This window comes from Salvelinus namaycush, chromosome 18 (assembly GCF_016432855.1).
Source record: "Salvelinus namaycush isolate Seneca chromosome 18, SaNama_1.0, whole genome shotgun sequence".
In the NCBI taxonomy this organism is placed as follows: Eukaryota; Metazoa; Chordata; class Actinopteri; order Salmoniformes; family Salmonidae; genus Salvelinus; species Salvelinus namaycush.
The window spans coordinates 34695418-34709427 of NC_052324.1; the positions used below are offsets into that span (position 1 = coordinate 34695418).

Sequence of the window (14010 nt, forward strand, 5' to 3'; positions counted from 1 at the left end):
CGTAAGGTGAATACAATTTGATTCGATTTGAATTATCAGCAGGACATTTCGCCATATACACAAGGCTTTGACAGAGTCATATTGAAAGATGCTGTGGAGTTGATAAGACAGGAAGGGACTACAGATAGGGTATCTGCCCCATATAGAGTTGAGTAGTAGCCTGTGTGGCCCAGGGGGGCTGTACTACTATGGCTGACACTTTAAAACAATACATTTTACTGCATTTATCTGGGGTATATGACTATATATTATAGCCTTCCTACCTTGTGGTGTGCCTTCTCACTATCCTCTACACGTGGAAATAGAAACCTCACCTTGTGTTTTAAAATCTCAGTTCATTTTTTATAAATACAGATTACAGACACTCATTTATTTCAAAGTCAGTCACTCAAGTGTTTACAAGAAATCACAAAATCATGGCTTACCTAAACTGTTGTTGACTCATTACATCACACAACAAAACAACACAATTTACAGACTGATGAAAACTTTCAGTAGAAAATCATTTAAAACTACCATTACAAAAGATAAATGATTGTTATCACATTGAAATCCCGTGCTCATTCATTACAGATTGGCTTTATAAAAGTACTAGTTAAAAAATAACAATTTAGGGCAAAATATTTTCATATTTTCTTAACAATTTTCATTATATTTACATCATAATTTCATGCAAATGTAAGCCTAACATTTTCTTAAAGACACATATTTTCACATGCACAAGTATTGTCAGTCCTATCAGTCTGAAATACAATACGCTTCACAGCTTATTCAAGGTACTACTTAATTATCTCCCCACCCCTTTTGGAATAGTTCTCGAACCTCTTCTCTTCAGCACAGTAGCCTATTCCCTACTCCTCCTGCTAAGAATGTCTATGCTTCTTCCTCTGTTCTTCCTTTACCCTGCTTCCAGCTCTCACCATATCCTATTCTTTCTCCTTATCAGGCCCTATGGTTTCTGATAATAAACACCTGGGTCTGAGTGGTAGTCTCTTTCACATGGTTCAGGTGTGTCCATCATCTCTTCACCTGCGTCAGAATGGAAAACCTGGTCACCTATCTCTAGCTGGTCAGGGTCAGGCTTATACAACTGGTCATCTAACTCTGAATCTGAGTGGTACACATGTTTACCTGTATTACCTGACCCAGGGTAATGCACATTGTCACCGATGTGGTGTCCACCTGCCTCTTGTTCATACAGCTGGCCCCCCAGCTCGGAGTCGGAGTCATACACCTGTCTACCTGTCACACGCTGGTACACCTGTTCCTCTGCAACACCTGGATCTGACACAGGCTGATTAACCTCTTCACCTGCCCTAGGCGGGTACACCTGTCCACCTGTTTCCATGTCCTGTCCATACACCTGTCTATCTGTTTCAGACCTGTACCCCTGTCCACCTGTCTCCATGTCCTGTCCATACACCTGTCTATCTGTATCAGACCTGTACCCCTGTCCCCCAGTGTGGTGTTGGTAGACCTCGGGGCTGTACTGGCTCCTCCTGTACAGGCTGTCTTCCTCATCCTCCTCCTGGCAGGAGCTCCCCGGGACGCTCTCCCCGTCCGACTGGGAGAGGCGCAGGCTGGGCCGTGGCGGCCGGGGCTTCTGGGAGAGGTCAAAAGGCTCTTCCTGGCTGGAGCGGGTCCGAAGACCCAGAGGGGCCGACAAGCAGAACCGCCCCCGCCGCCTGAACACTGGAGGAGAGACACATGATACAATCTGAATTTGCTGAACACTGGAGAACAGAGACACATATCACAACAGAGGTACGTATTTAGTATTTTATTAGGATCCCCAATTAGCTGCTGTCAAGGCAGAGGCTACTCTTCCTGGGGTCCAAACAGGAAACAAAACACAACAAATAGAATACATAAAATACATATTATACATGACACACCTAATACAATTTAAAATACAATACATAACACAATATATAAATCAATATATAATACAATACATAATACAAAATATGATACATTATATAATTCAATATATAATAAAATACATAATACAATATAGTATAATACAATATATAATACAATACATAATACAACATATAATACAATACACAATCCAATATATAATGCAATATAGAATACAATATATAATACAACAAAGACCAATAGTGTGCAATCAATCTCTACTCAACTTTGAGCCAGGAGAGATAGACATGCATGTCAAGACATTCGCCCTCCGTGTACATCTAAGTGCAATACGTGCTGCTCTGTTCTGGGCCAACTGCAATTTGCTTATGTCCTTCTTTGGTGCACATGACCACACAACTAGGTAGTAGTTCAGGTGCGACAAAACGAGGGCCTGTAGGACCTGTCTGGTGATTGAGATGTCACTTATTTACATAAGTATTCAGACACTTTGCTATGAGACTCGAAATTGAGCTCAGGTTTCCATTGATCATCCTTGAGATGTCTCTACAACTTGATTGAAGTACACCTGTGTTAAATTCAATTGATTGGACATGATTTAGAAAGGCCCACACTTGTCTATATAAGGTCCCACAGTTGGCAGTGCATGTCAGAGCAAAAACCAAGCCACGAGGTCGAAGGAATTGTCCGTAGAGCTCCGAGACAGGATTGTGTCGAGGCACAGATCTGGGGAAGGGTAGGAAAAAATGTCTGCAGCATTGAAGGTCCCGAAGAACACACTGACCTCCATCATTCTTGAATGGAAGAAGTTTGAAACCACCAAGACTATTCCTAGAGCTGGCCATCTGGGCCAAACTGAGCAATTGGGGGAGAAGGGCCTTGGTCAGGGAGGTGACCAAGAACCCGATGGTCACTCTGACAGAGCTCCAGAGTTCCTCTGTGGAGATGGGAGAACCTTCCAGAAGGACAACCATCTCTGCAGCACTCCACCAATCAGGCCTTTATGGTAGAGTGGCCAGACGGAAGCCACTCCTCAGTAAAAGGCTCATCTGTGGGGATGTTTTTCAGTGGCAGGGACTGGGAGACTAGTCAGGATCGAGGCAAAGATGAATGGAGTAAAGTACAGAGAGATCTTTAATGAAACCTGCTCCAGAGCGCTCAGGACCTTAGACTGGGGCAACGTTTCACCTTCCAACAGGACAACAACCCTAAGCACACAACCAAGACAATGCCTGAGTGGCTTCGGAACAAGTCTCTGAATGTCCTTGAGTGGCCCGGACTTGAACCCAATTAAAAATCTCTGGAGAGACCTGAAAATAGCTGTGCAGCAACACTCCCCATGCAACCTGACAGATCTTGAGAGGATCTGCAGAGAAGAATGGGAGAAACTCCCCAAATACAGGTGTGCCAAGCTTGCAGAGTCATACCCAAGAAGACTCAAGGCTGTAATTGCTGCCAAAGGACCTTCAACAAAGTACTTATGTTAATTATATATTGCCGTTTTTTTTATTTATATAAATTAGCAAACATTTGCAAAAATATGTTTTTGCTTTGTCATTATGGGGTATTGTGTGTAGATTGATGAGAGGAAAAAACAATTCAATACATTTTAGAATAAGGTTGTAACCTAACAAAATGTAGAAAAGTACTTTCCGAAGGAACTGTTAATCCCAATTTGACTGGCTGATTCTGATTTAGCTTCAGGGTAGGAAGGTTATAGAAAGTCTCACTGCAGAAAGGGAAGAACCATATGATGCATTTATCCATAGCCTGGACTGCTTACCTCTTGCATTCAGGCCCATGTCCATGATCCCGTGTTTGACCTTCATATGGCGGGTGAGGTTCCCCTTCAGAGTGAACTTGCTGGGGCAGTAGCGGCACTTGAAGGGCCTGCTGTCAGAGTGCAGGTGCATATGGCCCATCAGGTTATGCATTCTGTTGAACTCCTTCCCACACAGCTGAAAACAAGGAAGAACAAAAATAAAATTGTCAGATATGTGCTCACGGACGAACCAATAAGGCACATGAATTGAAGAACAAACAGAATGTGGAACAGATTTATTTTCGGCATTAAAAGACTTCATCAGGCTCCTAGGAAAGCGGTGCATGTGCTTGGAAGCAACAGACAATCAGCTGATAAACCCAAACCAGCAATTTGGCAAATAATTATTGTAATTTTTCCTCAAACAAATGCATTGAATACCAACTATTGAAATAGTTTGTGCACACATTCCTTGATTACAATTTGGGAATTCCATTATTCCTCGAACCACATCATAGCACTTCCTGGTATAGTAAACACCATTCAAGGGCAGAAAAACGACGGCAAGTCTAGAACTGTGTCCACTTATCAAACCTTCCTCTCTATCAAATAACTGATGTGTTAGATGACGAATCCTCAAAGCATTCAGAGCTGTAATAGGAGCTGGACGCAATCATGAACGTATGTGTGCACACAGACACACACACACACACAGACAGACAGACAGACAGACAGACAGACAGACAGACAGACAGACAGACAGACAGACAGACAGACAGACAGACAGACAGACAGACAGACAGACAGACAGACAGACAGACAGACAGACAGACAGACAGACAGACAGACAGACAGACAGACAGACAGACAGACAGACAGACAGACAGACAGACAGACAGACAGACAGACAGACAGACAGACAGACAGACAGACAGACAGACAGACAGACAGACAGACAGACAGACAGACAGACAGACAGACAGAGAGAGAGAGAGAGAGAGAGAGAGAGACAGACAGACAGACAGAGAGAGAGAGAGAGAGAGAGAGAGAGAGAGAGAGAGAGAGAGAGAGAGAGAGAGAGAGAGAGAGAGAGAGAGAGAGAGAGAGAGAAAGGGCCAGAAGAGGAGGGATGGGAAGGGCAACTCCTGCGCTGTCCTTCCTCTGTATTCTTTTTGATTAGGGTTTCCTTCAGGAGGAGAGCGGGACTGTAAACTGTCTAAGAGGACCGTGAGAAAACAGGAAGTGTTCCCTCCAGCAGCAGAGAAAGCGAGATGAAATCTATTTTCGGGGCCTGATCTCCGGGGAGGCTGGGGGCCATTGTTAGAGAGGCAGTTTGTGCAGCGATATCCTTCCTATGGAAGAGGAGGGATCTCACTGCCAAATCTTCTCTCTGTCTACATTCTCCTCATCGTCTCAACTCTTCTATTAGTGAACAAGGTCATACAGACACTCAGAAACAGTGTTGAGCTGCTTCAGAGTGTCTATTGGCTTCTCTAGACTTTATATTATAGTAATAAAACTATTGTTTGTGTTATTTTTTATTTATTTTTTTATTCCCAATTTTGTGATATCCAATTGGTAGTTACAGTCTTGTTCCATCGCTGCCACTCCTGTGCGGACTCGGGAGAGGCGACGTTCGAGAGCCATGTGTCCTCCGATACATGCCAAGCCACACTGCTTCTTGACACACTGCTCCCTCAACCCGGAAGCCAGCCGCACCAATGTGTCGGAGGAAAGATACCCTGGCTTTAATAAAAGGAGTTGATTTGAAATGTCATAAATGAAACTGTCTCTAGCGCTCTCCTCAACATATTGTACCATAAGAACACTCACCTTACATTTGTAGGGTTTAATGTCAGAGTGGACGATCATGTGGGCCTTGAGGGTCTGTTTCTGGACAAAGCTCTTGAAGCAGAGGTGACACTGGTAAGACCTGATGTTAGTATGGATCAAGACGTGGCGCTTCATATTTGCCAAGAGGGTGAACTCCCGACCACAGATACGACACTTGTGCTCCTTCACCCCCTGAGAGAGAGAGAGAGAGAGAGAGAGAGAGAGAGAGAGAGAGAGAGAGAGAGAGAATGTTTTAATTAATTGTTAATTTGTTTAAATAACCATCATAGTGGAAAATTGTCTTACATGTTGACAAGCAAGGCCATCAGGGACAAGAAGGACAAGAACGACATGTTAGCTTGACAACAAGAGAGTGGATGCCTTGTATCGCCGGAAAAAGGCAGAATAATAGGATTCTCACAATATTACATGACTGAACTTGTAGCTACGGTTACTGTAGCATGCACTCACATCTCTCTCTAAAGTGTCATTTGTCTGTTTGCTGGGCTCAAGGTTTTTGAGGAGATCTGCTCTTTGTCCTGGCTTCACCATGTAGTACTAAAAGACAGTTTGAAGCAGAAACAATGATGTGAAATTTGTAGTGTGAAAGTCATCATACTGTCATATCCCATAAAAAAAACATTTAATGTCAACAAATGTAAAGGCCCTTGATGTAGGCTACGTGTCATGGCACCAGCCAGCTGATGCTGTCAACAGATAAAGCCTGCCTTAACACCCCTTTGACCCACAGACACTTAATCTCCACAACACAACACAACCTAGCCATGTAAAGACACGTCCCTCCAAACACACATGTTGACATTAGTGGACAGTATGAAAACCCCACCAGTCTTACCTTATGTGTGAGTGTGTGCTGTTTGAGGTGATGGGACTGTATAAACTCCATGCCACACTCGCTGCAGATGTATGGCCGGATGTCTTTGTGCTTCATCATGTGGTTCTGCAGCTGGCTGGGGTACTGGAAGCTCTTCTGGCACTCACTACACCTGGACAGAAAACAGACACTTGCTACACCTGGACAGAAAACAGACACTTGCTACACCTGGACAGAAAACTATCGAAATAGAATGAGAATTAGAATTGAGATAGAATGAAATAGAAGTATAATTCTATACAGAAAACCCACACTCTGATGTGGCCTGGATTTAGCCAAAAAGTAACAGTTTCCTAATAACCCGCATGTTGTTTTTTTACTGTCAAACCCACAAATCTTCCAGTGGAGGTAATGTCAAATATCTACAAGCAGAAATTGGGGTAACAGACACATGAGGTAATGTGAAGCCCATCGGGTGTTTCTGGGCATACGTAACGTAGGCTACCTGTAAAGGGTGGATCCTCTGTGGGCCGTCAGGTGTCTCTTGAGCTGGGCCAGAGTGGGGAAGTCCAAACCACACTCCACACACACGTTCTCCTGGCCTTTCTCATGCTTCAGCTCATGGGCTCGCAGCTCACTAGGGTAGGCAAAACCCCTCCCACACACCCCACAACTAGAGAGGACAGGAGAGGATAGGAGTAGAAACCATACACAAAATTAATAATTTGACCAAATATTTCGGAAGAGGTCATAATTTCATGGAGTCTGTGAAGGAAGAAACCACATGGAAAAAGTGATAAGCAAGTTACGTTAAAAAAACAAACAGATTTATTGTGAGATTTCATGAAGCTTGTATCTAAACCAAAGTAAATACTTTTAAGATTGCTCTATGCATCAGTTGGGGTCTCTACACGCTTAGAAAAAAGGGTTCCAAAATGGTTATTCGGCTGTGTCCATAGGAGAACCCTTTTTGGTTCGAGGTAGAACCACGCTCAGTGGACAGTTTACTAGGTACACCCTATCTAGCACCGGGTTGGACCTAATGTGTGCCAGGAAGAAATTCCCCACACCATTACACCACCAGCCTGTACCATTGACACCAGGCAGGATGGGTCCATGGACTCATGCTGCTTAAGCCAAATCCTGAATCTTCCATCAGCATGATGCAACAGGAACCGGGATTTGTCGGACCAAGCAAGGTTTTTCCACTTCTCAATTGTCCAGTGTTGGTGATCGCATGCCCACTGGAGCCGCTTCTTCTTGTTTTTAGCTGATAGGAGTTGAACCTGGTGTGGTCGTCTGCTGCAATAGCCCATCCATGACAAGGGCCGACTAATTGTGCGTTCCGAGATGCCGTTCTGCACACCACTGTTGTACTGCGCCATTACTTGCCTGTTTGTGGGCCGCCTGTTAGCTTGCACGATTCTTGCCATTCTCCTTCGACCTCTTATCAACAAGCTGTTTTCGCCCACAGGTGTGCCGCTAACTGGATGTTTTATGTTTGTCACACCATTCTCGGTAAACATTTACATTTACATTTAAGTCATTTAGCAGACGCTCTTATCCAGAGCGACTTACAAATTGGTGCATTCACCTTATGATATCCAGTGGAACAACCACTTTACAATAGTGCATCTAACTCTTTTAAGGGGGAGGGGGGGTTAGAAGGATTACTTTATCCTATCCTAGGTATTCCTTAAAGAGGTGGGGTTTCAGGTGTCTCCGGAAGGTGGTGATTGACTCCGCTGTCCTGGCGTCGTGAGGGAGTTTGTTCCACCATTGGGGTGCCAGAGCAGCGAACAGTTTTGACTGGGTAAACCCTAGACACTGTTGTGCGTGAAAAGTCCTAGGAGGGCGGACATTTTTTTAGATACTGGATCCATTACGCCTGGTACCGATGATCATACCTCAAATCCTCTTAGGTCTCTCTTTTGCCCATTCTAACATTCAATTGAACAGTAACTGAATGCCTCGATGTCTGTCTGCCTGCTTTATATAGAAAGCCATGGCCACGTGACTCACTGTCTGTAGGAGTGAGCCATTTTTGTGAACTGGGTGATGTACCTAATAAACTGAGAAAACGGAGTCTATGTAGATACCTTTGTTAGAAAGAATACTATATTTCCCTTGATGGAGTGATGCTGAATGAAAAAATTGAATGAAAAATGTTGTCAACTTACCCCACTCTCCCATACTGATGACAATTCATGGACAGGTCTAAGTTTGTTCTATCCTTGGTCTGCGTTTGAGTCACAGACTAGGCATGTAATGTAAGGTCCTTGTTGAACTAATTTTCTTAATTCTCGGCTAGACTAAATAAAGAGTAACTCTAGTCTAGTAACTCGAGTAACTCTAATCTAGACAAAGATTACCATTACTGACCTGTACGGCTTCACGTCACTATGCTGCATCATATGTCTCTTCAGGTGGCTGGTCTGGGTGAAGGCCTTGTGGCACACCTGGCACTTGTGTGGCCGTGTGCCCTGGTGGGTGAGCAGGTGAGTGTGCAGGTGGCTCAGCTGCTTGAACCGATTCCCACACAGATGGCAGCTGTGAGGCTTGATACCGCTGTGGCCCAGGATGTGTGTCACCAGGTTATACTTGGATGTGTATGACTTCTCACACGTACGGCACTTCCAACGCTTCTGGTTTCCTCCTACATCTACGTGGTAGCTGTCGTCAATGCGGATGTTGAGACCCAGCTTCTCAGCGCTGGTCATCCCACCTCGGGGCCCTCCGTCTGGGCTGCGCCGACTAGGTCGTAGTGCCTCTCTGGGGTAGAAGGCTCCAGGAGAGAGGTGCATGATGGGCCCAGGCATGAAGAAGGGGAAGGAGAGGAGGCTGGTGTGGAGAGGGGGGAAGAATAGGGGAGGAGGGTGGTGATGGAGGAGAGGAGAGGGAGGCCACAAAGGTGAGGGGCTAAGTGGTTCCTGTTTCACCTGCAATGGGAGGCCCATAGTTTGCTCATATCTGGACATAGCCCTGTGGTGCAGCTGGAGCCGGCTCAGGTCGATCATACCTGGAATGGGCATGGGAGAGGGAGGGAGACGTGGGCGAGGAGGGAGGGAGAACGGAAGGTGGGAGAGATCAACAGTCCTGGTGTTGCCTCGACGCTCCACCTCCTCCATGTCTCCTGTAGGGGATTCGGAACCCTCCATTTTTTGTGGCCTCCTTTTGCGTTTTTGGGAACCTTCCCTCTGGGTGTAATGCATGCCCTCAGAGCCCAGGGGCCGATGGTGAGTCAGGGGGCTGTAGGCCTCTCTGGTCGGGAAGAGGGAGAGTTTGGTCGGGTTCAGGTAGAGTGGAGGTGGGCTCAGATAAAGACTGTGGTGAGAGACAGGTCTCAGGTCTTCCCTATGAGGACTCCTCCTGTCTGGTCTGAAACCTAGAATGTCTGTGTCCATCATTTACCTGCATGGGGAAATATAGAGAGGAAATCAGTTATGTATGTCAACCATTACAATATGATTACCATAACCATGCTTCTCCAACACCTGAGGAAGAGAAACAGTCCTTCTAGAGTTACCTACCTACTGCACAGGTAGCCGTGACAACACTAATCGCTGTCTTCTGTTACACCGTTATAACCTGTCACTTCCCGCTTCTGTACTACCATCCCTTCTTCCTCTACCATCCATTCCTCTGAAACAGGAACTAACGTTCACTTCTCCTCCTCTCTCTGCTTTGTTCATCTTTTTGCATGGATTGGTGGAAGCCCACTTCTCCTTTTGTCCTCCACTACAACTCTGTGTTAGATCTCTTACTTAGCTCTAGAGAAGCACAAGTTCCAAACAAATTGACCACTTTGTAGATCTGCATACTCTGCTTAAGACGAGCCAACCAACTACATCCACTATAGAGTGTGAATGATCGGATTAATGTTGGCATTTTTGTAGTTATGAGCTGAAGACAGTTGGACACAGGAGATTGGCTGTGACAGAGGGAATCAGACAATCAAACAATGAAGTGTTCAACTTCTGCAGTTCGGCTAAAAGAGGACGAGAAAATACTGTTAGTAGCCCTTTCCTGCAGTCAATGACCAAAAGCGCTCTCTTTGGCCTCATGGGTGGAATGTTATTAATATTTTTCATAATTTTATTATTAATAAAGATGATAAAAAATACTGTGTTTCAATTTCAAATAAAGTGTAATATTGGAATGCAACCTCAAAATTGAATAGATTTCAACTCTACAGTGCATTCGGAAAGTATTCAGACCCCTTGACCTTTTCCACATTTTGTTACGTTACGGACTTATTCTAAAATGGATTAAGTAATTTTTTCCCCTTATCAACTTACACACAATACCCCATATTGACGAAGCATTGAAGGTCCCCAAGAACACAGTGGCCTCCATCATTCTTAAATGGCTGCACACAGCCAAGACAACGCAGGAGTGGTTTTGGGACAAGTATCTGAATGTTCTTGAGTGGCCGATCGAACATCTCTGGAGAGACTGTGCAGCAACACTCCCCACGCAACCTGACAGAGCTTGAGAGAATATGCAGAGAGGAATGGGAGAAACTCACCAAATACAGGTGTGCCAAACTTGTAGCGTCATACCCAAGAAGACTCGAGGCTGTAATCGCTGCCAAAGGTGCTTCAACAAAGTACTGAGTAAAGGGTTGAATACTTACATAAATGTGATATTTTTGTTTTTTATTTGCAATACGTTTGCAAAAATTTCTAAAAACCTGGTTTTGCTTTGTCATTTTGGGTTATTGTGTGTAGATTGATTAGGGGGGGAAACTATTTAATCCATTTTAGAATAAGGCTAAATGTGGAAAAAGTCAAGGTGCCAGAATACTTTCCGAATGCACTGTATATCTGACATTTTACAGGTGTCTTCTTTTTTGTTGTTTGTGCCCATAACCATGTGTGTCAGGTGTATACTTCTGTTTCAAAGTTGATTTCTTTTAGCCCACTGCTGTAAAAGGTTAATTAATAATGATGCCAGTTATGTAAATACAGAGTGTGATATTTCTCTGAACTGCTGTCAATCTACACAGCAAAACCACTGAGGATTTCCAATGTTGATAGGGATTGGGATGGTGATGGTCATCATCAAGAATAAAGATTAGGTCACAATTAAATTATTTTTAATAAAAATACACTTAATAATGGGCTACTCTAAGCTTCAATGTGTTATTCCAGTCACAGTGTGAAAAGAATATCATGATGTAAAGTATGCGATATTAACATATTACGATATTTATGAATCACCTCAAATACGTTCACTATATTACTCTGTATTACTCTGCTCCACACACAGTACTGTCAGATACACAAGTACTTACAATATCTCTATTTAGGCAATACACACCGTTTCTCAACATTTTTTAAATGCAAGAATGTTCTCCAGAACCATGCCCTTACTGTCTATTCTACACAGAACGGTGCAGTATTGAAAGACCACTCTGTCTCTTCCTCTCTCTCTCTGTCTGCCCTGCTAGTGTATATCCCCAGTGAATACAATACAACACAACTAAGACAATAAAACAAAAGCCCCCCCCCTCACCCTCCTGTCATGCCATGCCCTGTTAGTCCTCAGCTGGACCTGAGAGACTCACCAGCTCAGTGTAGCTCAGTGTAGGCTTAACCTCTCTGTCCAGTGGTAGTGCAGTAGCTGTGTTAGGCTGTATTCCAGCTCCTGTAACGATCTCTCTGGCCTGCTGCTGTCCTGACAATGAGCCACCCGTCCACGGACAGCATTTGATGTGACTTAAGAAAGAGAACAGGAACAATCGCTTTGTTCTCATTTTTCAGATGAGTACCTTCGGAGAGAAGGAAGGAAGGGAGGGAGAGGAAGTCAACAAGCCTTCCTGCTGAAAAATAAGGAAACACTAGATAGACATCTCAATTTCTCTACAAAATAAGGATTTACACAGCTTTGGGAGAGACTGGATGAGGCTTGTTTTAAACAATTGAATAGTAGTACAATGCTGATTGAATGTTGTGCATTGGTAAACAAGCATGGAAGTCTAGGAGAGGAGTTTTCAACTGCCAAAACCAACAGTTCTGGGAATCACTTTCACAACCCCGTTTTTCCCATCCTGCAGATACCCCTCACATGCTAGATTCACACTGCTTAAACATAACATCTGTGACGTTAGTTAGTGCAATAATGGCTTCAGGATGTGTGGAAAAAATGTGATGCTGGAAAGACAATTCTGCATAGATTATTTAATTGGCCAATTAGGAACCACCACAGAAAGGTAATGAATATGTTGTCATGTGAAGCTGGTGTATGCTCTGTGAATGCTCATGGTTATGATATAACGTTTCAGTGTCTTGATGACATGACAGTATTCCAAGTCATTTAGACGCACGTCTAAATCAAAGTGAAGCTCTGTCTGATTTACACATATACTAGGGTATCAACGTAACGACTAGGAATATTAGAGTATTTCAAGGTATTCCTTTGTTCAACTAGTCTGCTTTAGCCTCTTGGGTGATGGGTAGATTTTATTCAGCATAAACAGAAGGATTGAGTTGGCTCATGTATGACAGTGTAACATGTAGTGAGTCAATACAGCCACATGTGGGAAGGATAACCCAACTGCACCATGGGAGAAGAGCTCAGTTGGGCCATTTCAAATACTCTTTAAAAGTGATGAAGGGTGCATATACAACATATTTGAACTGGGCCAACATTAATCTCTCAGACAGGCCTATACACAAGCATATAGACATGTTCCAGCAACACCAAGCCTTTACTTGTCTTACCTCACAGTGACTCTTCATAGTGGGTACTGGCTCTTAAAGGTTGAAAACTGTGATATCACATACATCTTATGACACATGTATGCACCAATCATCCGACGTAAACTCGTCCCCCCCAATTTGAGTATATATTCACCCTGCCTTTCTGCATCAATACAGGATGACATAACCGGAAGGCACTAATTGAGCTCATCTCATTGGAAGAGTGAACGTCTCTCATAGGAAGCCGATTAGTGTTGTCTGTGTTAATGGACTCGGTTAATCAATTAACCTAAGACCTCGACAATGTGTACTAATTGCTATGAGGTATTAGAAAGTTTATTAAGGTGACATATCAGGTATATCTTGTGTGTGTGTGTGTGTGTGCTAGTGTGCCAATGTGTGTAGCCAATAAAAGCTCATAAAGTGCAGTAATAAGATAACCCCTAGTGCAGGGTTCACCAACTGGGCTGAATTTGGCCCATGGGTGGTTTTATTTGGCCCCCCAAGTTTTCTGAGCAAAAATAATAATAATAATAATCACTTAAAAAAATTATAAAAATGGTGTGGAATTTTCATTGTTGGACACAGCAGGAAAGTGATTTTAATTTAAGAAATAGTTGTTTAGTATTCCCACGCATAATACAGAGACACGTGATCATATACAAATATAAACAAGGTTTGAAATGATTACATTTTAGTCAAACATTTTATCTGTTTGGGCTTCTTGTCAATTTTCAGTCCACAAATTATTTGTAGTTACGTTCCGGCCACCGACCCTCTGCTCAAGCAAAAATTCGTCCCGCGACTGAATCTAGTCGATGAAATGGTGTATAATCTCAGTAGGTACAAATATGTCTTCTTATCCCATTACTACATGATGCTGTTTTCTCAATCCTTGAACTGGAACCATCTACAGGATGTAGCCAACTAGTCTGTCAGATAGTTAGCTAACACTGAAATACACTGCTCTACAGTAATTGCCTCAATCACCATCT

General features: G+C 43.6%; 1 protein-coding gene across 1 annotated transcript; it reads right to left on the reverse strand.

Annotated features, from left to right (window-relative positions):
- Nucleotides 1-349: 349 nt before the first annotated feature.
- LOC120063394 (zinc finger protein 366-like) lies at nt 350-12024 on the reverse strand. Its single transcript, XM_039013754.1, has 7 exons — nt 11881-12024; nt 8694-9722; nt 6817-6984; nt 6333-6483; nt 5477-5668; nt 3665-3839; nt 350-1692 (listed from the first exon to the last, which is right to left on the reverse strand). The coding sequence occupies exons 2-7, from the start codon at nt 9716-9718 to the stop codon at nt 950-952; spliced, it is 2454 nt and encodes an 817-aa protein (XP_038869682.1). The 5' UTR covers nt 9719-9722; nt 11881-12024; the 3' UTR covers nt 350-949.
- Between the last annotated feature and the right edge of the window lie 1986 nt (nt 12025-14010).

Coding starts and splice junctions, on each gene's coding strand:
- LOC120063394 (XM_039013754.1), bottom strand. CDS start 9,718: ATGATGGACACAGACATTCTAGGTTTCAGACCAGACAGGAGGAGTCCT. Junction 6,484..6,816: donor AGAGGATCCACCCTTTACAG/GTAGCCTACGTT, acceptor TTTTCTGTCCAG/GTGTAGTGAGTGCCAGAAGA. Junction 3,840..5,476: donor TTAAACCCTACAAATGTAAG/GTGAGTGTTCTT, acceptor CCTTGTTTTCAG/CTGTGTGGGAAGGAGTTCAA.